A 23,374-nucleotide genomic window follows, 5' to 3' on the forward strand; every position below is an offset into this window, starting at 1 on the left:
ACCTTCCAAAGAGATAAACTCAGACCCAAATCAAAAGAAAGCAGTGCAGCAATGGGTCAGAAACATCCAGTTTTGGGGTCCTCACATCCAATGCTTCTGCACTCTAACACCCTGTGTGTGCCCTATTAGGGCAGTACCCATGGTACCTAAAGCTTCTATACTCTAGTGCCGTGTGTGCCGTGTTAGGATAGCACCCTTGGCACCCAACGCCTCTATACTCTAGTGCCCTGTGTGTGCCACGTTATAGCAGTACCCATGGTACCCAATGCCTCTACACTCTAGTGCTCTGTGTGTACCCCGTTAGGGCAGTACCCACCTCTCAAGGCTTTTGAGTCACTGATCCAACTGACATATAAGGAGCCTGTTCAGAAATAGCGTGGGCTTCCAGGAAGGCTCAGATGTACCATGCCCTAGATGATGGCACTACTGAGAAATGAATGATAGGATCAAGAGGATGCCAGCTCCTCCAAAGGCTAACCTCACGAACGCGGTCCCAGTGACGTGCCTTTGGTGTCATGGCCCAACTTGTCCTTGCTGCTGGTATCTTTCTGGTCATGAAAGGGTAGGTTGTTTCCTTCACCAATATCCTGCCACCCAGGACCAGAAGAGCAAGTCCAGCCAAGCACAGATGAAACGCTATGAAACTGAGTAAAAACACAACTTTGCCCCTTCATGTTGTTCTGCTTAGATCATCTGACAGTGAAAAGAAGCCAGGGCCGGAGAGCTCAGTGAGCCACGCATGAGTGCTAATTCTTTGTGCACAGGGATCTATTTTCTCAGCTGTGGCAGGCTGGGTACTCGTAGAATCCTGAAAGCCACTGACCCTGATCTGTCTTTATCCCCACCATAAAGTGAGGTTTAAATAATATCTGCCTGCTAAGACCGCAAATGGGAAAACACACAGGAAGAACATATGTGCCTCTGATGCAAGTTATCACTGTGGACAGCTGTTATTTCCACAAGACCAAACCCCAGACAATACCTCCTGCCATGTCTGCCATTCTCAGCAAGTTAATCTTCAGCTGAGAATATTCTTTCATGTTTAGAGCTTATTGTTGATACTGTGTTTACTGAATTTGTTCTTTGACAATTTCACGTGTATATAATGTGGATTCTGAGTCTCCTAGTCCCTCCCATATCAGCCCCACTCTCTAATACCCCAATCCCTATCATTCTCTCTCCTCTCTAAAGGTTTCTTTTCCACATCCATGTCTTCTTACTTAGTCACTCTTGAGTTTAACGAGGACTGTGTTTATCTGTGTGGCCATGGGTTTGGAACTATCCACTGATCCTGTTAGTGGTCCTTGGTGGGTACTCAGCTGAATACAACGACTGCTCCTTCTCCAGAATCCAGTCAATAGGGACGGGTAAGGCCCTATAAACCTCTCCTGGATCCATGACTGACTATTGACAGCAAAGCCATGTTGCGGGGGGGGGGGGGGGGGGGCGGAGCAGGAATATTGACTGCACTGCACTGACTCTGTCATGTCCAGAAGACAGCATTGGGAAACCATATTTTTATTTGGTTTTAATTTTGCTTTTTAAGACAAGGTTTCTCTGTGTAACAGCCTTGGCTATCCTGGAACTCACTTTGTAGACCAGACTAGCCTCAACTTCACAGAGATCCGCCAGCCTCTGCCTCCAGAGGGCAGGGATTAAAGACGTGTGCCACCACCACCCAATGGAGAAATCATATTTTAAATTCTGCTATCCTTAGGTTTAAAACTGTATGAAGAAACCAATTAAAAAGCAGAAAATTAAAACCCCATACTAGTCATATCTAGCAATAGTAAATATTCAAGGCCAATGCAGTCAAGACAGACAGCACAAATGGAGGCCAGATGCTCACCTGGTGGTAGGAGATGGGAACAGGCCTACTGAAGACAATCCACTCCACGATCTCACTACATGGAGGTGTGGTCAAGGAGCCTGTGTATCGGTAGTAGCTACCCAGGGACGCAGGCAGGAGGTCTCGGAGGACAAAAGGATCCAGGAAGGTCTCCTTCTCTGTTTGGGGAAAGAGGTGAGAAGGTCACAACAGCCTCAGATACACAGCTCGAACCCCAGGCTCACTCAGACCTCCACCCACCCCATCTAGTATGACTGAATCACACCTCAGACACATAGCTCAAACCCCAGGCCCATTCAGACCCCCACCCAGCCTATCCCCAGGAAGCACTGCCACCTGGTGGCAGGAGGACCTCAGAAAATGAGGTGGCCAGTCAATCTGGAGTGGTGGAGACACCAGAACAAGCTGTATTTCTTATAGATTGGTTTTTCCAGCCAGCAAGGCCCGGATAGACACAGCAAGGCGGTTCCTCCCTATTCCCCAGGTCTCAGAACTCTCCAGCACAGTGAAGACTCACACGTCCTACAGGAAAGCCCTTCCCAATCTTGCTTTAGTTAACACAGAAATTTTCTCTATCTAGCAACTTCAGACCAACTTCCAAGAAAACTTGGAAGAAAACGAAAGAATTGCTACAACAAACAAAACAAAACAAAGGAACACACCAACCAACCACATGAGCTGACGTGACACTCATTTCTCAGAAGGGTCACACTCATCATGATGAATTCGGTGAACGTGCACTAGTTAGTTTCCACAGGCAACTTGACTGGATTAAGAAATACCTCGGGCATTATCAAAGCACACCTTTGGGTGTGTCTCTGAGGATGTTTCCAGAGATGGCAGACTGGGGCAGGAGGGAAGCTCACCCACCCTAAATGTGGGTGGTCCCACTGCAGGGGCTGGAGTTCAGGACTGAATAAAAACAGAGGAAAAATGGAAGAAAACTAGCTGGGCGTCAGCACCAGTTCCACCAATCTCTAGTCAGCTAAGCACCAGTTCCACCAATCTCTAGTCAGCTAAGCACCAGTTCCACCAATCTCTAGTCAGCTAAGCACCAGTTCCACCAATCTCTAGTCAGCTAAGCACCAGTTCCACCAATCTCCAGTCAGCTAAGATGCAGGCAAGAATCTGAGGAGCTTGTTGCCACGGTGCTAGCTGCCCTCCCTGTAATTCCTTCCCTAATGTAACAGACTGCACTCTTACCAGAGCCACAGCAAACGCTCCCTCCCTTGCCTGTGAGATATCTGCTCAGAAGAATGAGAAAAGCAGCTGGGCATGATGGTGCCCACCTTTAATCCCGGCCCTCTGGAGGCAGAAGCAGGTAGATCTTTGTGCATTTGAGGCCAGCCTGGGCTACAGAGTGAGTTTAGGACAGCCAGGGCTACACAGAGAAACCCTGTCTCAGAAAAAAAAAGTAGGGTAGGATGACAGGGGGACTTATCGGTGGAGATTACCACTGGCTGCTCTTCCAAAGGACCTAGGTACGACAATTCCCAACACCCACATGGCAGCTCACAACTGCCTGCGATTCCACTTTTGGGAGATTCGACACCTTCATACCCATGAACAGAAAACAAAAATAAATAATTTTTTTAAAAAAGGAATAAATGAAAACAGTAGTGTTATTCAAGGCCTTTTCAGCTCCAAGTGAAACCTAGGCAGGGAATGTCTCTGCCTTGAAAATGCTGGCGAGAAAAGAATGGGAGGTAGGGAGGGAAGAAAGGAGGAGGGAGGGAGGAAAGGAAAGAGGAGGGAGGGAGGGAAGGAAGGAGGAGGGAGGGAGGAAAGGAAAAAAGGAGAGAGGGAAATTTTGAATCAAATAAAGAATAACAATATTCAGGCTGAGACAATGACCCTGGCAAGGTCCGTCTGTGAAAAGTAGAACATACGGCCAGTTGGTGTCTGTCTGAGGCTACGCAGCTTTGATGGAAAGACCTACAATGAATTAGGGGGACATTTCGGGCAGTGGGGACCGTGAGTGCTGCTGAGGCACACAGGCAGAGTACAGAAGAGAAGACTGGGCCACATAAGAAAGCGAGTACTCAGGAGGCAGGGCGTGACCAGTCCAGCAGCAGTGTGCCTCCACGGTTTCAGCCTTGGTTTCCCCCAGTGATGGATTAATACAACAGTGTAGGCCAAAAAAGCTCTTTTCTCCCCCAAGTTGCTTTCTTTTAGCATAGAAAAGCAAACCAGCAAATGGCCAAGTGCTGCGTAAGCTCACTAAGAGGCTGGCTATGAACATGGGGTTGCTCTCCCCATCGGTCACACGGTTCAGTGTCCTCTACGGCTCCTTGCTTGTGGATGGGCTGTGACAGGGAGGACGGAACCAACCCAAGAGTAAAACCACTGTGACCCTGAGAACAATGAAGGCATACCATTTCCGACAGGTGACCACTACCTATCCCATAACTATGGGAGAGAAGATGGAAGTCTAGCCACGGGATGCTCATCTATGAAGACAAGGCTCAATTGGGAACTCTGCTGCAGGCCTCAACTTATCCAGGTGGTTTCTGTTAGATGCTTTGAGCATCTGATCTGATGCTATTTTCCTGTGACGGTTTGTCCTTCCCCTTGTGAACCGTAAGTTTATTTCTGTTTAATGAAGAACTGCAGACTGTTCTTTCTTCCCATTCTAAACCACGAAATGACTAAAACTGTAATATCGTATAGGACAGATTTTTTTAAACAAGGGGCTATTGTACAGTCAGAGACTCTCTCTATTTGGGACTCTAGCTCACTGCCTTAATAGGAGCTTCCTCAGCCAATTTGTGTTGGGTGTTTTATGTACCTGCTTTAACAATGTTTTGTTATCTATCTATCTATTGATCGATCGATCCATCTATCTATCCATCCATCCATCATCCATCCATCATCTACCTACCTATCATCTATTTACCTACCTATTATCTATCTATAATCTACCTATCAATTATTTATCATTCTATATCACTATATAATAGATATTATATATCATCTATCTATCATGTAGTTGCCATTATCTATTACTTACCTATCAATCATATCTATCTATCTATCTATCTATCTATCTATCTATCTATCTATCATATCATCTAGCTATCACCTATCATCAATCACTTGCTACTTATTCTTTTACTTTCGCTTACTGTAAACAATAAACATACTCATCCAAAACTGAAAATATAGCAACCACACATCATTTTCTAGATTGAGCAGAACAGTCTTCTTATCCTCCCCACTAGTGGCTCATATACCTTTCTTTACAAATCAGAGAAAGTTCAAGTTTCTGTCTGCATCTCCAGGAAAGGCCTGAATGTAGAACAGCAGTCCCCACAATTAAAGTTGCAAATGTCTTAAGGCTATCAAAATCCTGCTAATGGTTCACTTCCATTCCTAAGTAGCTTCCACCCCAGCTCCCCAGACTTTGCTGGTAGACTCAAATCTCCAAGCAAGCATTTAGATGCACCAATATACGTAGCCACATCCTTTCCATAGTTTGACACTGCCCATGTAGAATACCTAGGACAGGCACAGTACGACTGCCACACTTCAGAAGTCTAGGCACCTGGTAGAAACTGCCAGAACCTCAGTAGAAAGCAAATGCACTGAAATCACTGAAACCGTACTATCTGCTAGAAGAGACACTGTTTTTTAAAATAAGACATCATGGGTTATACTCTCTATTAGGCAATATCCTGTTCATATGGCAAACACTTTCACTGCATTCAATACACGCAGAAGGTCTTGTTCTAAGCTTTGCAAACTTTAAATTATTTGATACTTAACCTCCATCAAGTCAGTCCCATTATGAACTCAACTCCCAGGATCTAGAATAGCAAACCAGGGAGCTAAGAAACAGGCCACGATAATTCCTAGAAGTACACAGGTCTACAAAGGATGCAGTTTTGTGTACACGTGTGTGGTGCACGGTTCCTGTGGATGCATAGAATGCTTGCATGTAGAGGCTGAAAGTCAGCCTCTTCCCAGGTAGTGTTCACCTTGTTTTTGTAACAGTGTCTCCTCCTGGCCCGGAACTCACCAACCAGGCTAGGCTGGGTGGCCAGTGAACCCCAGGGTGGAAGCCCATCTCTGTCACCCTTGCACTGAGATAAGAAACTTGCTCCATTGTCCCAGCTGCTTCTGGGGACCATACTCATCATGGTGCAGCAAGCACTTCCCTGACTGAACTATCTCCATATCCTGCAAGCAAGCACTTTGAGATGCATGAGCGATGTGAGAATCAAGGCAGCGCGAAGCTAAATATAGACTCTTGTGTTGTAAAAGGGCAGAGGATGGCGATCACTTACGGGGGATCAGCAAGAGAAGCCCATTCTCCTGGAAGTTCAAGATGGATTTTCATGATAGAATTTTTTAAAAGAAAAATTTACCTAATAAATGCAGAAATTTTAAAATCATGGGTTTTGCAATCAAAATCATGGGGGGAAAAAGCGGTCCCAGCTGAACAAAAGGAGAAAACTAGAGGGTTTGCCTCTCCGCCCCCTGGCAAGTCTGACCTTTAATTCTACCTGGTTACCAGCAAGCCAAATCACGGGGACAATTATCAGAGTGTGCTTGGCTGGGACTGGTCTGGCTGGGAGAAGGGCTATTTTGGCCTGTATCTGTTTCCTGGTCCATGTAACAGCCAACACAGGGAGTCCCCAGAGGATGAGTCTAGCGCTTGGCATCATGAGTGACAAAACCGTCACCTTCCTGTCTCCCTTGGCATCACATGGGCCTGAGCAGGAAGAGACGCAGCAGCAACCTGTCCCACCAAGGAGGTGGCGATGCAATACGAGAATATGGGTTCAGCAGGAGTTTCCCATGGTCTCATGAGGGCTTCAAGTGTGGGCCCTGCTGTATATTCAGCAGAGAGCCCTGGCCTTGACTCTTTACAAGGTGCGCTCAGTTCTGTGATGAAGTGGGTAGACGCAGCCAGGGGCTGGATTCCAATTCTCCATTCGGTCACCACCACTCCACCCACCCAGAAGGCTTGAGATTGCCATAGGGAGGGGATTTGGGAGAGAGACTGCCATTTCTTCTGGGAAAAAAAAAAAACACCCTACTCTGGAGCCCAGCAACTCTTCACAGTGAAAAACGAAGCCACTGTGCCCAGAGCTGAGTTGGAGACCAAGGGTCACTCCCAGAACTGTTGATTTCGTCCAGTTTGTGACCATTACAATAGGGGAGAGAAATAACAGAGATGGGGTCAAAAGTTTGCGAAGAGCAGAGACTTAGGGGTAATTCTTTCCTAGTATTAGGGAAAGCAATGCCTTCAGGACCCACACCTCGCCTAGAGCCTTTACTTTTCCAAGCTGACTACTGGTGCCTTCAGGGAACACATTTGCCTGTGCCAAGCCTGTAACCTGAGTCGTGGGATGCAATGATATCTAAAAGCTGTGCAACTTTGGGCAAAAGCATTACCCTCTCTGGGCTATTTCTATAATCCATAAAATAGCAGTTGTGAGATTTTATATCCTTCAGGGTTGCTGAGACAATTAAGAAGCTACTTGGTGCCTGGTCCACTGTCAGCCTTCATTTTTCAAGGGAACCCTCGACTGAGAGCAACCACCAAAGAATCCCAGGCTAGCCTTTGCTGTGTTTCTAAGAAAGGATAGCAAGCATTCTCTGTCAAGTACCAGATAGTAAATATTTTAGGTTTTGCAGGCCACGCGATAAAAATCAAAGATCTTATGTTAGGACTTATGTAACAGAATCACTTCTACAATCTTATTAAGGACATTCTAAATTCTACTAATGGCTGCATACACCCTTCAAAATATGTCTGCATTAATGGGAAGACTGTAACTCATGCTGGGAAAATAACATTTTGCCTAATTAAAAATGCAGTGTAGAAGCTCAGGGCTGTGCCAAAACTGGCAGCGGAAAGGACTGGGCTTTCTGTCCAAAATGTGCCTACCTCTGTCTTTAAGTTCTGGAAGGAGTCCCACACAATGTGACACAAATGTCACCCTGATAAGCCAGAGCCAGACTCGCAAGAGGGTCAGGGAAGGCATGCTATGTATGAGTTCAGGTGCCATCATCATTTATTTTGCTGACAGTGTATAATAGAATTGACTTTTAGGTTGGTATTCCAGACACTGTTTTGCTATGTATTGCAGCATAGTCTTGAACTTGGGAATGGAGGCACCTGACATGGCAGAACTTCCAGGACTGCCCACAGTCTATTTAACTATAGGTACCGATCCAACAGAACCCAAATGTGAGATTCCTGATGCCAGGCATGACGAAGAAAAAAAAAAATAAAAAAGAACACGTTTCCAGCTGAGACCTTAGCTCTTCATGAAGAAGGTTTTAATAATGTAGCTATTAGGAAACAGAGCCTTGCTCTGGCCAGACCACCTAGGGTAGCATCACAATTCAGCTTCTCTCTAACCGACGTATCTCTGAGACAAGGAATAAGAGAGCCCTGATACTAGAGTCTGGGCAGTAACCAGTTACCATCCATTAAGAGGTTAGGAGAGCACCGGGCACCAAGAGTGACGAAACCGGTATGTCTTGTGACCTTACAGGGCGGTGTGGCTCCACTCCCACTCAGAACTGACACTGCCCCCAACTTCTAGACTAATTACTAACTTGAATCCAAAGCTTTCTTATTGCAGCCTCTTCCCAGTCGAGGAAAACATACGAGACACTAAATTCTCCCAGCATGCCCTGCACTGTGCCAGAATAAGCAGGTGTGTGTACGAGCACATCAAAGAAGGGAAAAGGGAGAAGCCTCCTGTTCCACTTTCAAGGATCCCGGGTGCTGTATGCAGACAATATTATATTTTAATAATTAATTGTTCATCAAAGAAAAAAAATGAGGAACAGGGATGCTAAATTCAAAGTTATTCAAATTGCGAAAATGAATAATGTATGACTTTTATATTAAATACACACTGTATTAAGTAGTCTACACTTCACCCAACTCTGTCTTTCATTTTTGAGCATTTTGAGCGACAATATGAATAATCAGTTAGGGGAGGTTTGTTTGGAAAAAGGAGTACCTTATTTGAATGCAAATGAAGTATATTCAAAGATGATTAAATTTTTCTTATCAATTAGGAAATTTTGTATGAGGGCCTTAAAGTCACGGTCAGCCATTAAGCTCAGCCCAGCCCAGCTATCCTTGCAGCTCCCCTCAACATTAAATTATATCTGGCTCATTCTGTTCAATTTCTTCTTTCTGATAGCAGTGCCAAGAGGCAATTTTTAATTAAAGAAAATTTGAAAGATTCAAACATGCATAATTGGATTAAAAATGTGATCATTAAAACATTAGATGATAATCACCTGATTGATTGCATTTTTCAGTGTGTTAATAACTTAATATTTGCAATGCTTTGGTTACATAGGGACAAAGAAGGTTCTTCATAAAATACGCTGAATAGTTAACATATGGAGGAGAACAATGACGTCATCCAGAACTGTGGGATTTGCCAAGCATGGTGATGCACAGTGCTACCCATAGAGAAGAGTGGGATATTCAAAAGAAGCAAGAACAAGGCAACATGACGTATTTTGTCTCCCTAACAGGCCCACTCTAGAGGAAAATCCAGGAGCATCTACAGTAACATAAATATCTGGTGTGGTTGTGCCGGCCAAGTAGGATTGGCTTATAGGCTGGAGAACCTATTTGAAGAACCCGGACACCTAAAGGCAAGCTCAGAGAGGCCGAAGATAATGACTGTCACCGACCTTACTGCAAAGCCATCTAGCCTCCGTGATTACACTAAGCATGGCATTTTCATCTCAAGTTGATGTTCAGATAAAACAAAGAGAAATTATGAGGTTCACAATCAGAGAAATGGATGTGGCACTTAAGTTCCAGGAATTATATAATGACAAAATCCAGGACCATCCCAAGCAGTTTTAGGGGTTGCCTCTCTACCTGTAAAGCCCCGGAGCCTTTAACTGACAGGGTAATACATTCACGTGGCTTCCCTTTAATCAAGGCAAAGAGCAAATTCACAAAAAGAAGAACACGGTACATGAGAATTAATTGATTCGGGCAATAAAAAAGAAGGTGAGTGATGCCAGAAGGTGGCCCAGCAGAGCAGAAGAAGACAGCATCTCAGATTGGACATAGTGACACACGCCTTTAATCCCAGGACTCCGGAGGCAGAAATAGCCAGATCTCTAGGAGTCTGAGGCCAGCTGGGACTACAAACTGAGACCCTGTTAATGAAAAAAAGAAAGAGAGATAGGAACGGGAGACAGAGAAAAAAGAAAATGCATCTGAGTTTTCAGTATAACTGGGCTCAGTGTTCCACAATGGGGACTGGTAGGTCAGCTAATCTCTCCAAAGCCTCAGCTCCCTATCTGCCACAGCATTGTTATGTCCTGGGCAACTGCAGGGATGAAACAAGGCTACCTGTAGAAAGCACCAGGGCAGGGCTAAGTCCACGGGCAGGTCAAACAGCTATGACAGATGTGCTTTTTCATTTCTTCCCCCTTCTGGCTCTTTACCCTACTCAAAACAGTACTGGTTACCACAGACCACCTATATCATCGTATTCGCTGTTTCCTTTACTTTTCCAGATCTTTTTTGCTTTTGTCTGTAGCTCAGATTGGTCTTGCCCTTGAATCCTTCTGATTCCGCTTACTGAGTTCTGGGACCACAGGCGTTACTACCATGCCTGGCTTCATTTCCTTTAGGTTTTCTGTTTCAGCAAAGTCCAGAGTCATACACTCAACAGCCAGGAGGAAACACAAGCAGAACACTCGAGAGGACATTGTCACCTACCCACAAGTGTAAGTCAACAAGGGACATGGGAGAGGAGGGAACCCAGCTCATGTTCAGCACTTACCATGTGCCAGGGACACTGTGTGCTGGGAGATAATATATCTCCAAGATAAACCAAAGACATCACCATACAGTGGAGAAAACTGAGCCACTGAGAAAATAAGTGATTTGTTTGTACATCTGGTCAAAGGAAGAAATAATATTCAAAGCCAAATCCTGTGCTCTTAGCCCTGAGGTTGACAGGAGTTCTCCTATTAAGGTGACATATGGACAGCAGAGAAGCCTGGTATAAAAGTCACCCAAGGGAGACCAATGGATCACTGAAGATTTTTCTTAAACCCTTTGTTCTTTAAATTTCACTGAAACAAGGTTAAGCATGTTTCCCTAAACTCCCATGGTCCTGTTCAAATGATAACACACTGACAAAGGAGGGTGGTTGAATGAGAACTTCTGAGGCCTTTTTATGTCTTAACACTATTGTTAACAATGCTATTTAGTGATAAAATAGCAATCACACAGCATCCTACTTCCTGGACTTGGCCAAGAAAAGAAACGGAAACAGCTCGTATCTATGGTGGAGGTTTTGATAAACCGAAATCCAGGAAACTGGAAATGGCTTAAGCCTGTCTGTTTCTAGAAGATTCTGAGATCAAAAGCATTCAGATAGGCATCAGTCCTTCCTGGATCCATAAAAAGACAGAAGCCAATTAGCCCGGCGCTGGCTGCTGCACATTTATAGCACACTTCAGGAAAGTTCCATGTAATTAAGTGCTGGAAACATAAACTTCAAACGGGAAATTTTGTCGCGTGTTATGATGCTCAAAATCACCAGTGAGCTGTAAATGTTCAGAACGATCAGTGAGCCGCAGATATCACGGCACTGGCTCCCTCATTGGAAAGAGGGAAAATGATCTGAACGATTGCTTCCAGGTAAACATTCCAACAGAACCCTCATTAATTCACTTGAAACATATCTGGAGGACGTGAGGACTGGGGCAAGATCAAAACGAAAGCTCAGACTGTTACATGGTGAGTATTTGATCATACACACACAGACACACACACACACATGCACATGCACGCGCACACACACTCTGGATGTGGCAGTGCCATGAAGAAAGCACACAAAACTCCAGCTTCCTCTGAGATGAGGTTGGCAAACTTTTTCTGAGAAGAGCCAGAGAGCAAATATTTAAAGTTCTGTAAGACTTAATGCACTGCTAGTGACAAGTACTGTCTGTACTACAAAAGTAGCCACAGATAATACGTGAACAAATGAGTACAGCTGAGCGATAAAACTTTATTTATATTGACAAGCAGTGGGCCAAGATTTGTGTGATTCAAACTCTGAACGAGCAAGCAGGAAGCTTGACTTGGTTTACAGATAGTTTCTCGAGCCTTAATCTAGAGTGCTGTGGGCACACAGCAGGCAACATTCCCCGTGTCTTCTCAGCCTCAATATTAACCTCATCTTCCCATATGGAAATATTAATGAGAGACACAGCCATTTGCACAGAATCACACAGCTTCTAAGCTCGAGAGTTAGAATTCAAATCAAGGACCGTCTGAACCGACACGTGCTTCTGTAATCGTCTCCATGTCTGCTGGATCCTAGGGTCAAACTTCATGTGGAAAGAAAGAACATACTCTTGAATATTTGGACATAGGAAGCAACTGTACAGGCAATTGAAATGCCAGTCTCTGGGGCACCAGACCGCAAGTACAGAAAGGAAACTTCTGAATGATCAGAAAACGGTTCCACATGCAAGGACCATGTTTTTCCTTTGACTTCAGGGTCTTGACTAGTGTGTCTTAGGGACTCCATGGTGGAAGGAGGAATGGACTCACCAAAGATGCTTAAAGCTCATGGGTACAAAATAAGCAAGACATCTCAAACTAAGCCAGCTCATCTCTGTGATGTCATATGGGTGCAGGATGACATAGATGTCTATTTGTGTCCTAATCATCCTCCCTACCCCAAGAGTCTTTCTTCCTAGAATTTGTGCAGATGTTTTCATTCATTCATTTGCCCCAGACAGTGATCTTAAGACTTTTCTTTTAAGGTATGAGCCATGGTCATAACAGTGATGGAGCCATAGCAACATAGCAGAGTCCTTTGAATACTTTTTAACTTGCTCCTTTGAAAGAAACTATTTGGTGGGGCTCTATTAAGATTGAAACCTGCAGATGGGAACACACAGTGACAAGGAGCGGCAACAGCTTGGAAGAAACAGGATGTTACGTCTGTGTCACTTTTCAAGGAGTGACCCTAGACCAACTTCCCAGCAAAGGCCGCTTCACGTGTTTCTGTGGCATGGGGATTAAGCAGTTGACTGTCAGAGGGTTTTTAGTAGAATCCATGGTGCCTGTTGGGCTAGTTTGACCTTTCCTGAGTGTCAAATGACCACGCAGCAACACAGAAGCGAGCAGCTTTTCTTTAGACAGTCACCTGCCTCCTTTGTTGCTTTTTCCTTTTTCTAAAGCCCAGGAGCAGAGTAGATACTAGCATCAAAAGTTACCTCTTAATGCTAAGATCTTGAGGCAGACATAGTTCTATAACCAATCAACATAAAGAAGAAACAGCCTGTCAAGGGTTGTTATGGCACAAAGGTTTTAGATACATGGCTGTCATTCCCCTCTCGGCTTGCTGTGAGGTCTCTGAATCTCCCACTGTTGAATTCAAATCACTGTCTGCTTTGACTGCAAACGTAACACGAAGATGCGCAGAGCCAAATGCCAACCTCCCTAAAACAACTCCTGTGTGTGGCCTCCACTCGACTCTCAGGACACCATCACTCTCTCACTCATCCCAAGCAGTGGCCATGTCTTTGATTTCAAAATAATCATTATGTTGCCTTTCCTTCGGTCTCACCATGGAAATCTTCCTGGTTCTCAAATACACCATGCTGCTGTGTGGCCCCATTCTTTTCATTGTTTCACCGTGGCAAAATGTCTAACTGTATCAGTACGCTAAGATGTCTCCACCTAACCTGCTAATGAATGGGCTTGGGGGTTTTTCTGCCTTTGGGTAACTGGAAGGAGCAATGCCACAAACACTCATCTCCTGCCAGGCATATCTCTGAGTTTCTCCTTGCAGTGGTTTTCCAGACTGACTGTGCTGACTTATTACCACATAGAAAAGTCCTGGGCATTCACACTATAACTAGCACTCAATACTCTGGGCAGTTTACACATCAGACCATCCACGCAGGCTGATGGGGAGTTCTGTTTTGTTGTTGTTGCTTCAAGTTTTGTAGAGGGCACAAATTTGAGACATTAGTGTATCAAACACATGAGCTACTCTTGAACTCAGAAAGAGTCCTATAAATCAACAGGAGAAACTGAATTGTAACTATGTAATCACCCTCTGTGAGGTGTGTTCAAACACAGGTGTGAATACGGATCAACAGGTGAAACTGTATTATAACTATGTAGTCACCCTCTGTGAGGTGTGTTCAAACACAGGTGTGAATACGGATCAACAGGTGAAACTGTATTATAACTGTGTAGTCACTCTCTGTGAGGTGTGTTCAAACACAGGTGTGAATACAGATCAACACAAAAATGTAAACTCACTTCAGAAATTATGTAAGTTTTTGGTAATTTGCTTTTGTAAACTCAATGGTGTGATTCTCAGGTATGAACTCATGAGTGACAACATCATGTCTCATTTTCAAAATGCTGGGCATTCCCATATAAAGAGCTAACAAAGAGCATTTTTAAATCCAAGGAAAGCCCTCTGAGCTGCCCCTTCAACTCACCTTCCCATTCTGACTTGCATCACCCTGGAGTAATGGTTTGCTCTTGAGTTTAATATAAACATGGCCAAGCAGTGTCTGTCCCTTTGTGTAGGATGGTAGGTCGCCACTTTTTTAACTGCCCTACGTAACGGGCTACGATTGAACATACCATGGCTAGTACATATGCTCCCATTGGTGAACACGCAGTATGTCTAATCTGTGGCTATTAAGAACAAAGCTGTTTACAAGTCTTTTGCGTGGCTGTTTCATTGGTCTATACACTTAAGCATGAGACTACCAGATCAGAGAGCGAGGCATCTGAACAACACGGTTTTTTGAAGGGGCTCTTCCAACCAATTCACTATGCCCAGCCATGAGATCACAATCTACCTGCTGCTTCAGAAGCTCGCCAAGTCTGGGCATGTCTGGGATTAGAGTTCATTATTTATTGGGGAAACTGCAGTTGAGTCGGGGTTCGATGTGAACAGAGACCGAATATGCCGGCACCTGCTCTTACTGCCAGTGGCAAAGCCTTGGCTGGGGGCTGTTACCATGCACAATTTGACTTGCTCATTCCACTTTCTGTGTAGGGTTTGGAATGACTCCAGCCGTCATAGGACTCTGTCCACAGACTGAGCAGAAGATGTCTCCCAGGGCAAGGGGGGAAAGAAAGAGAAGCACAAGGCAGGAAATGTTCAAGTGTTGTATGGAGTATGCCTCTGGATGACAGCACTCCCCTTCCAGGGGAGGGGGAAGGAACACAGAAACTTGGGCAGCTATTAACAGTATGAAAGGGAGTACCAGTGGCTGGGGCTGGTGACCCAGACAAGTCAAACCCAGAAAGAAGGGTATGCTTGGGTGCTCGGGCCATGGAGCTGCCCACATGGTGCACACAGTGAGCTCAGGATTTCAGCTTTCAGGAATCTTCACCCATGTTGGAATTGGCCCTCTGAAAAACGAAGCTGCTTTAGACTTAGTTGTTCACCAAACTGAGCACTGCACTGCACAGCTGTTACCCTGTCCTGTCACAGGCTCCCTTTCTGGGCTGAGCACACCTGAGTATTGTAGTTCCCCCCCCACGAGAAAGTCTGTCACGGTGTTGTTTTGTTTGACGGGTCATTCGAAGCTCTCCTGAGAGACATGTCTGCACCTTGTCCCACCCGTAACTTCCGTTGACAAGGAAAGCTTGCCAGAGCCTCATCTGGAAGGAACCTTCTAGAAGTGCGCTCCCAATGATCAGAACTTGTCCTTTCACAGACAGCTTCCTTAGAAGGATGCAGCGAGGGAGCAACAGAGAACATCAGATACACCCGTTGCTCAGAAAACGGCCAGTGAGAAGCTTTGCTGCATGGGGAGAATGCTGTTCCTAACCATCCTCACGTTTATGGGGCACAGAAGCAGCTCATCACACATGAAGAAGGAAGAGCAAGAGCTGGAGAGATGGCTCAGAGGTTAAGAGCACTGGCTGCTCTTCCAGAGGTCCTGAGTTCAATTCCCAGCAACCACATGGTGGCTCACAACCATCTGTAATGAGATCTGGTGCCCTCTTCTGGGTGTGTAGGCATACACTGTATACATAATAAATAAATATAGGAAGGAAGAAAGGAAGAAAGGAAGGAAGGAAGAAAGGAAAGAAGAAGGCTTTTCTCTCTGCTCTGCGAATGAACACTGTTACCAACCATACCTCTCCTTCTTTTTCTTTTTCCCAGGTTATCTTCCCCCTTGGGAAATCTCTCTTTTCGTTAAAACCCTACCTTGGCATCTGATTCACAGAGCACCCCTGTGATTATGTGCCAAGCACACGGTGCAGCCAAGACCAGATAATTGCATCTCAGCTGAAGGAACACAGAAGACTCCTCTGGCTAAACAACAAAAAATAGTCAGCTCATACGAAGTTAACTTTCGAAGACACAACCCCCAGAGGTCAAGATGGAGAGGCCGCTTCAGAGAGTCCCACTGATCCCTTCCGCACATCACACATCTGCATCACCTCTCCCCAGCCAGAGAAGCTGTGAAGAGCACAATTATTTACGCTCCCTCAAATCAGCAGATCGCACGAATCCCTCGCAGGACCTTCAACCAAAAACACATCTCAGCTTCAACAAGAGCTCTTTTCAACTCCTCAAGATGTCTATTCCCTTCCGGGAGAACGGCATACTTGTCTGACCCCTTCCTCCGACCCCTTGCATTTCTCGATTCTCTTCTCAATCAGAGCCAAGCCTCAGTGGTCTCTAGTTCCCCGCTTCCCCTTTGCATTTTATTCTAACACAATAATATTTCACTTGAATGTGTGTTTCTTTACGTGACTTTAAACATTTAGTTGTGATTTATCGGGCAGCTATTGTCGGCCAAGTGTGATCTTTCTACCTTTACTGAGGCTCACCCCTGAGAAGATATTGTATGGACAGATAAGCAAAAACGATGTTCCACATATGCTTGGGAAAGAAACCTGGAAGATGTGACCGAGAGTGATGGCGGTGGGTAGGGAGGAGTCATCTGACAGGCAAGATCTGAACGGAGACTAGCAAGCACACAACGGAGACACCCTCGGTCAGCACGCAAGAGGGGAAGAGGAGCGTGCCAAGAGAGGACTTCGGAGGAGACTTTTGCGAAGACTCCAGGAAGAAAAGGGCAGTGTCTCTCTTCCTCTCCTAAGAGCTGGCGGGGACTGCCTCCATCTATGTCCCAGCCACGGTTGCATCTTGTTTTTGACTCGAGAGAGGTGAACTTCAGTTGGAGGCAAACACTGTGTGTAGCTCTTTCCTGTCCGAGAGCAAAGTGGAACCTGGGTTCACTGTGTCCCTCAGTCAGACAGTGGCGAATTGTCTGCCCCTTCCCTGAATATCTCATGCCCGAGGAAACGGCAGTAGGTGGGGCTTGAGGAAGGCAATCCAGATGCAGAGGAAAGAGTCCTCACAGATGAGATGAGTGGAGACAGCTCAATGGGGGAGTTTTACTAACATTGCAACCCTGGGTCTGATTCCCAGAACTGGAGGCGTGCCTTTATTAACACAGATCTGGAAGGGAACAATGCAAGCTTCTTCAAGTGAAAAAGCTCCATGGGATGCTGTCATGGGGTCGTCATACATTCCTTCTTTTCTTTTTGTCCATGTATGTGTCTTTAATGTACATGGCAGATGAATATGTGAGGATTCACGTGAGGTGCATGTGGAGGGCGGATGGCAGAGGCGGGCGTTTTCCTTGATCTCCCTCCACCTTAAATTTTGAGGTAGGGTCTCTCGTAGACTAGGCTGGGCTGGCTGGTCTACCAGTGAGATCCAGGCTTCTCTTGTCTCTGCACACACCCCACCCCAGCACTGGAGTTATGAGATATGCTGCCTAGCTTGGCTTTTAATGTGCGTGTTGGCGATCTGCATGCAGATCCTCAGGCTTGCAAGGCAGGCACTGCACCGAATGAGCCACGGCCCGGCTCTCTGCTTTGCTGTTTTCGCTTGGTTTATTCTTGTTACCTGCTGCCTGACTGAACAGAACAATTAATGCTCAATCCAGTTTAATCAGACTCTGATAACAAGTTTAGTTTCCCAGGAAGAGGTATCTGCTAAGCTCTCCAGAGTTGGCTCACGTCGGAAGACAGTCCTCTCAAAAGGTGTGAAGACATTTCATCACAGTGGAAGGAATGGAGGGGGATTTACTATGGCGACTAGGTCTATTTTTGTTGATGTCGTTGGAATTCTAATTAGATTGTTAAAACTTTACAAATCATTACATGAGCTCCAGACTCAACACCTTCCTGCAAGCTAGGGTGCTTCTGCTACAGGAGCATCTCTGTGCCACAGGTAATGATGCATGGCTGAGAATATAGTTGCAGGGAAATTCCGCCAATAAAACCAGCTGGAAGAGACAGAACTCATTCATCTTCCTTCCTCTCCCAGGTCTGTGCTTGAGGGTATGATGTCTGCTACAGAGAGCGTCAGCCCTGCCCTTTCCTTGCCAGCAGCTGCAAGGTGCTGGGTCCCAGACTGAAGCTCAAAGGCTTGTCCTGGCTACTTGTATTTCCCCTCTTAAATCTGAGAGGCAGATCAAAAATATTCACCAGTGGCAAGGAACTTGAAAACGGAATATTTTGAGAAGCATAAGGAGACAAATGGCAGATACAACACCCGAGAATCGTATATCTTCGAGCACTTTGATTTACAATATGGGCATTCACAGAAATACCTGAGGGGAAACAAATGGTTCGCTGTGAAGCCAGGCAGGTTATAACTGTGGGTGTTCTTTACTTGTAAGATAATGGCTCTAAAGCCCTTGCACAGCAGAGGGCAAGGAGTGACATCACCCTCTGTTCTCTGCAAGATAACCTGAGTCCTTCAGGTGAAGATTCCAGCCCTTCACTTTCCAGCTAAAGGAAGCTTACTCACCGTGATGAACGACGCCCTTCAACCCGTGGATAATAGGATCCAGTGCAGAATTGTCCCTCGGACTGACCTACATGTAAAGGAAACATGATTGGTTAAATCTGTCCTGGCATCAGCTACGACGGCCTCAGTTTAATCTTCTAAAGATAAGCGGGAAATGGATGCATTCAGGTCTCACATATACCACGGTGCTCACCAAATGCCGGAGATTTACAACACAGTAAAATTAAGTGAGGAAAGTCTAAATCACAACAAAGAAACTTCTCAGAATACATTATAACAGGAGAGACACACCACCTCTGTAGCAAAGCCTTAAAAAGCTACTGCTCCCCGTCGGTTGAACAAAAGTCACCGAAAGTTATCAGAGAACAATCCATCATGGGCCCAGCAGTCACTGCCCCCTGCTGATTGCGTTTTCCCTGCTCCTTAGAAAATGGTCCAGTTCCCTGACAGCTCATTCTCCTCTGCAAAGACCCCAGTTCCCTTGGAAAACCCCTGTTCTCTGTGGGCATTCGTAAGAACCATCAAAGCAGGATGGCAGGAAGATAATGTGTCTACCTTCACTTTCCTTCTAGAATCGATGCTACTCCAGACCGAGCCTCATGGTCCGTGGGCCCCACTGGCTCATTCCTTCAAGTTTTAGATACTGCTTAGTATATTAATGCCTTTTGTAGATGAAAATATCCCTAGTATGCTAGTTAGAATTTTAGCTATTTTCTCTTAGATATGTACAAGGAATGATTTAATGAAGCAGAACCATGTCTGGAGAGTGCTTTTAAAACAATCCAGGCGTGGGTAGCAACTGGAGAGTGGGGAGATGGAAGACTGACCTGGAATCAATCATTTAGGATTTGAATGGTAGGGATAGGATGCGTCATGATATAACCTTTCTACTCCTATGTATGTCCTTTTTCTCTCCTAAAAATAAGAAACTTTTCAAAATCCATTATCTGCGGTTAGCATAGTTCCTGCATTTTTCCCCTTCAGGGACTGCATTTCCTATTAATCCACTTTTCACATAATGAAGTTGAGATATTGATGAACCTTTCAATGTGCAGCAAGACCCAATTTGCTGTTTCAAGTTAATGCAGAGGAATTCAGAGCCAGCCCTATGCTGAGTTTCTCGGGACTACAAAGGATACACACCACTTCCAGCTTAGGCAGATGCCCCCATCCCTGTTGAGTTTCTGTTTCTGTCTTGCTCTCTTGGAGACTAATCCACACTTCACACATTTCCTCCTCTTTTGCTCCAGCATCTCCAGGACACTGTAGTGGCTCAAAACGGTAAACTGGGACACCTCTGCCCCGCTAAGGGGACATGTGATCATTCCCAAGACATTTCTGATTTGTCACAACTACAGTGGGTGGAGGGGAGCGGTACGGGATTCTAGAGAGCCCTGACATCTATCTGGGAAAGAGTAGGATGCTGTTAGATATCAGTGATGTTCACAATTATACCGTACAATGAAGCACTACCAGATGGTGGAGGCCAGCGGTGTGCTGAAGGGCTCAAAATCTAGAGCCCACGTTATACCCCACCTTCAGAACACAGGGGCCATGATGCAGGATGATCTTTATAGACTAGTAATGTAACATAATGAGAAAGTCACCTCTACACTGTAATCACTACAAAGGAAGGAAAGCAGGAAGGAAAGACAGACAGTGTTAGGGGACTCACAGTGTTAGAACACACAGGTAAAATCCTAAAAGTTGCCATGACTGAGCCCATGTCTCAAAGGGAGCCCAGACCAGGGCTAGGCAGTAATTAAAGTATAAAATCCAACATATGGCAAATATCCATAAGATATACCAAATCCAAATTATATTTGAAGAAATAATGTATTTCCATCACATCAAGTAACTGATCAAAAATTTAAAATATGGCCCCCCAAAAGAATCACAATTCAAGACTACATGCAGACGAAGAGAATCTCATCAGTGAGTGTGTCACATTTCAAAAGCCCAGAACAAAGTAAGAGCCTGGAGGAAAAGCCCTGTCTGGAGGCCGGAAGTGGAAGGGTGTTGTGGGTGAGTGCTCTCTACTAGGTTTAAGGTTTTGTCTTTCGGGGGATGCTATGGGAAGGTGGTGGAACCTTTAGGAGTGATGGACTAGTTGGGAGGTTCTTAGTCATTGGGGACCATGCCTAGAGGCTTGCTGAGTGATGAGGTTAGCAGTACTACATATTCCCTTTGTAATGGCCAAAGTGTGTGTGTGTGGGGGGGGGGGGAAATCAATCATGGACTGGAACACACGATATGAATCAAAATCAATTCTTTCTTAAGCCAGCTATCTCTTGTATTTTGTTATGCGGCAAGAGGTTAACTTGGGGGGTGGAAATGTTCAGGTGAGTCTAATTATCTAAACTCTCAAAGTCTGTGGAGAGAGATGGTAAGATGACCACGGACCCCCTCCCCTCCTTGCCACACACTCCTCCAGAGCTGGGGTTTGCCAGAGCTTCATCTGGCAATTGTGACCAAGGCAGATGCTCTTTCAGCACTGGGACCATAAGGCCACCATGCGGAGAACCCCAAACTTGCCTATCACAGACTCAAATGGAACAAGAGGGAATGTGGGCAATTCCAGCTGACGGTCTTCCAGTTCGCCAGCTACCAAGAGGTGAGCAAGTCCACGCGAAGCCATGTGGCCACTGCTCAACATCTGTAACCCATGCAGAGCTGGAGCTCCTCCAAGCAGAGCCGGCAAGCCAATGCACAGAACGTCGGAATAATCGGATGGTTGTGATTTCAACCAACCGGGCGCATTTTTCTTTCAACAGAGCCAACTGCACATAAGGGAGCTTCTGTGACTGCGCAGGGGCTGAAATGGGAGGAATGGCTCTGATAATTTTCTCTGCCCTTGCATGTTGCTTATGTTGTATGCTGTGTTCTACAGTTTTCCAAACGGAACTCCTTACCAGACCAATTCAGCTGCCTCAACCCTTCAAAATTATGCCACCCTCTTGCTGCCTATGATGGCAACGTTCTAGAAACAGTAGGCGAAGTTTCACTGTTTGTATTTCCTTTTCCTATCGTCAACTATGGTCTGAACAGATTAGACGAAAAAGTCCTATCAGGGTGTGGTGACGGTGCCCGTCTGTAACCCCAGCACTAAGAAACGGAGGCAAGAGGCTCAGTTCAAGTTATCCTCAGCTACAAAGGGAGTCCAAAGAAAGCCTGGGATACAAGACTCTGTCTCAGAAAGCAAGCAAGCAAGGAGGAGAGGAACCCCAAAGGAGAGATAAATAATTCCCATGTTTGAAAGTGAACACTGTTCTGGGTTGGGGAGGGAGTCTTCTGATGTCTAGACCATAAGTGAGCCCACTGCACTGTGTGCCCACATAGGATCAGTGTCCTTCTTGTTGGTCCCTAGTTCTCTCCTCTTAGCTTTCAGATGAGATGCCCTGTATCATTATTGCTTATGTTCAAGGAGCCCTTCTTTTACTCACCAATGACCCCAAATGCCAGCAATTCTATTATAGTACATTGCTACAATTATTTTGTTATTTTTGTTGGCTTGTTCATTTTGCAATAAGGTCTCATGTAGCCCATGCTTGCCTTGAACTTGCGATGTGGATAAGGATGACTTTGAACTCCTGACCCTCCTGCCTTTACTTCCCAAATGAAGAGATGACAGGCATGAATGTCCATGTTTACTTTCTAATTAGATATTATTGTTAATTTCTTACTGTGTATACTAATTAATAATTAATTAATCTGCCCGTTGAACTTTACTGTAGGTTTGCATGGGTAGAAAAAAATATAATTGTTTTACGTCTGGTACGACCTTCAAGCTGCAGCATTTGCTTGGAATGCTGCCCTTGTAGCTAAGGGGGATTACTGTACCATGATGCTCCATCCCGAGATGAGGAGGGATGTCTTACAGTTAGGGGCCCCTCGGTGCATTTAGTCCTGTCTGATGGTATGAAGGCTCAGAGGAGGTGCTCCTAATCCTCCGTGACTGACACCTACTGATAACATACAAGTGGGAAATAACCAGGCAAACTAATCCAAGCTCCATTTCTGTTCACTTCTGATTACAGCACCTCCGAGTTCACCACTCAGACCTGGTCTCGTCTCAGCTCAAAGGCCTGACCCTGGATTCAGAGAAACCCACAATCGCAACTCTCTATATGGCCTCTTCAGTTGCCACTGAGAAGACAGGCGAGGAAAAGGCGAAGGAAATGGAGCTGTTGATTAGTCAAAGAAACTGCCTAATAATGCCAAGCTCATTCTCCAGTCCATGGGCGGGGAATCCAAACCGCATGCTAATAAGTGGATTTGTTCCAGGAAGGCAAAGCCCTCACTGAAATAATCCCTTCCACTGACTGTTTCAATCAATTTGCCACTTAAACAAAATTGTGGATATCAGCTGAGCAACGTGGGTAGCTTTTTTAACACGATGGCAGTGAACAAGGCTGTTTTAGCAACCTGTGTTTACATACCGGTTCCCGTTCCAGCTAGAAGGAGGCCAAATGAGAGAGAGGGTGAGAAAACGGGGCTCTAAGATCAAGCGTGAGGGGCTGGAGAGATGGCTCAGCGGTTAAGAGCAGTGACTGTTCTTCCGGAGGACCTGAGTTCAATTCCCAGCAACCACATGGTGGCTCACAACCATCTGTAATGAGATCTGGCGCCCTCTGGCCTGCAGGCATCCATGGAGGCAGAATGTTGTATACATAATAAATAA

At 45.4% G+C, this 23,374-nt stretch overlaps 1 protein-coding gene across 2 annotated transcripts in view; it reads right to left on the minus strand.

Moving 5' to 3' along the window:
- Ptprg (protein tyrosine phosphatase receptor type G) overlaps positions 1-23,374 on the minus strand; it is a 683,229-nt gene that overhangs the window by 135,966 nt on the left and 523,889 nt on the right. For both annotated transcript variants that reach the window (XM_057769291.1, XM_057769290.1), the window contains exons 6-7: positions 18,694-18,760; positions 1,850-2,007 (exon numbers count right to left, since the gene is read on the minus strand). In XM_057769291.1, the coding sequence (XP_057625274.1) occupies positions 1,850-2,007; positions 18,694-18,760 (225 nt within the window). The remainder of the gene's footprint in view (positions 1-1,849; positions 2,008-18,693; positions 18,761-23,374) is intronic.

The sequence above is a fragment of the Chionomys nivalis genome, chromosome 5 (assembly GCF_950005125.1).
Source record: "Chionomys nivalis chromosome 5, mChiNiv1.1, whole genome shotgun sequence".
In the NCBI taxonomy this organism is placed as follows: domain Eukaryota; kingdom Metazoa; phylum Chordata; class Mammalia; order Rodentia; family Cricetidae; genus Chionomys; species Chionomys nivalis.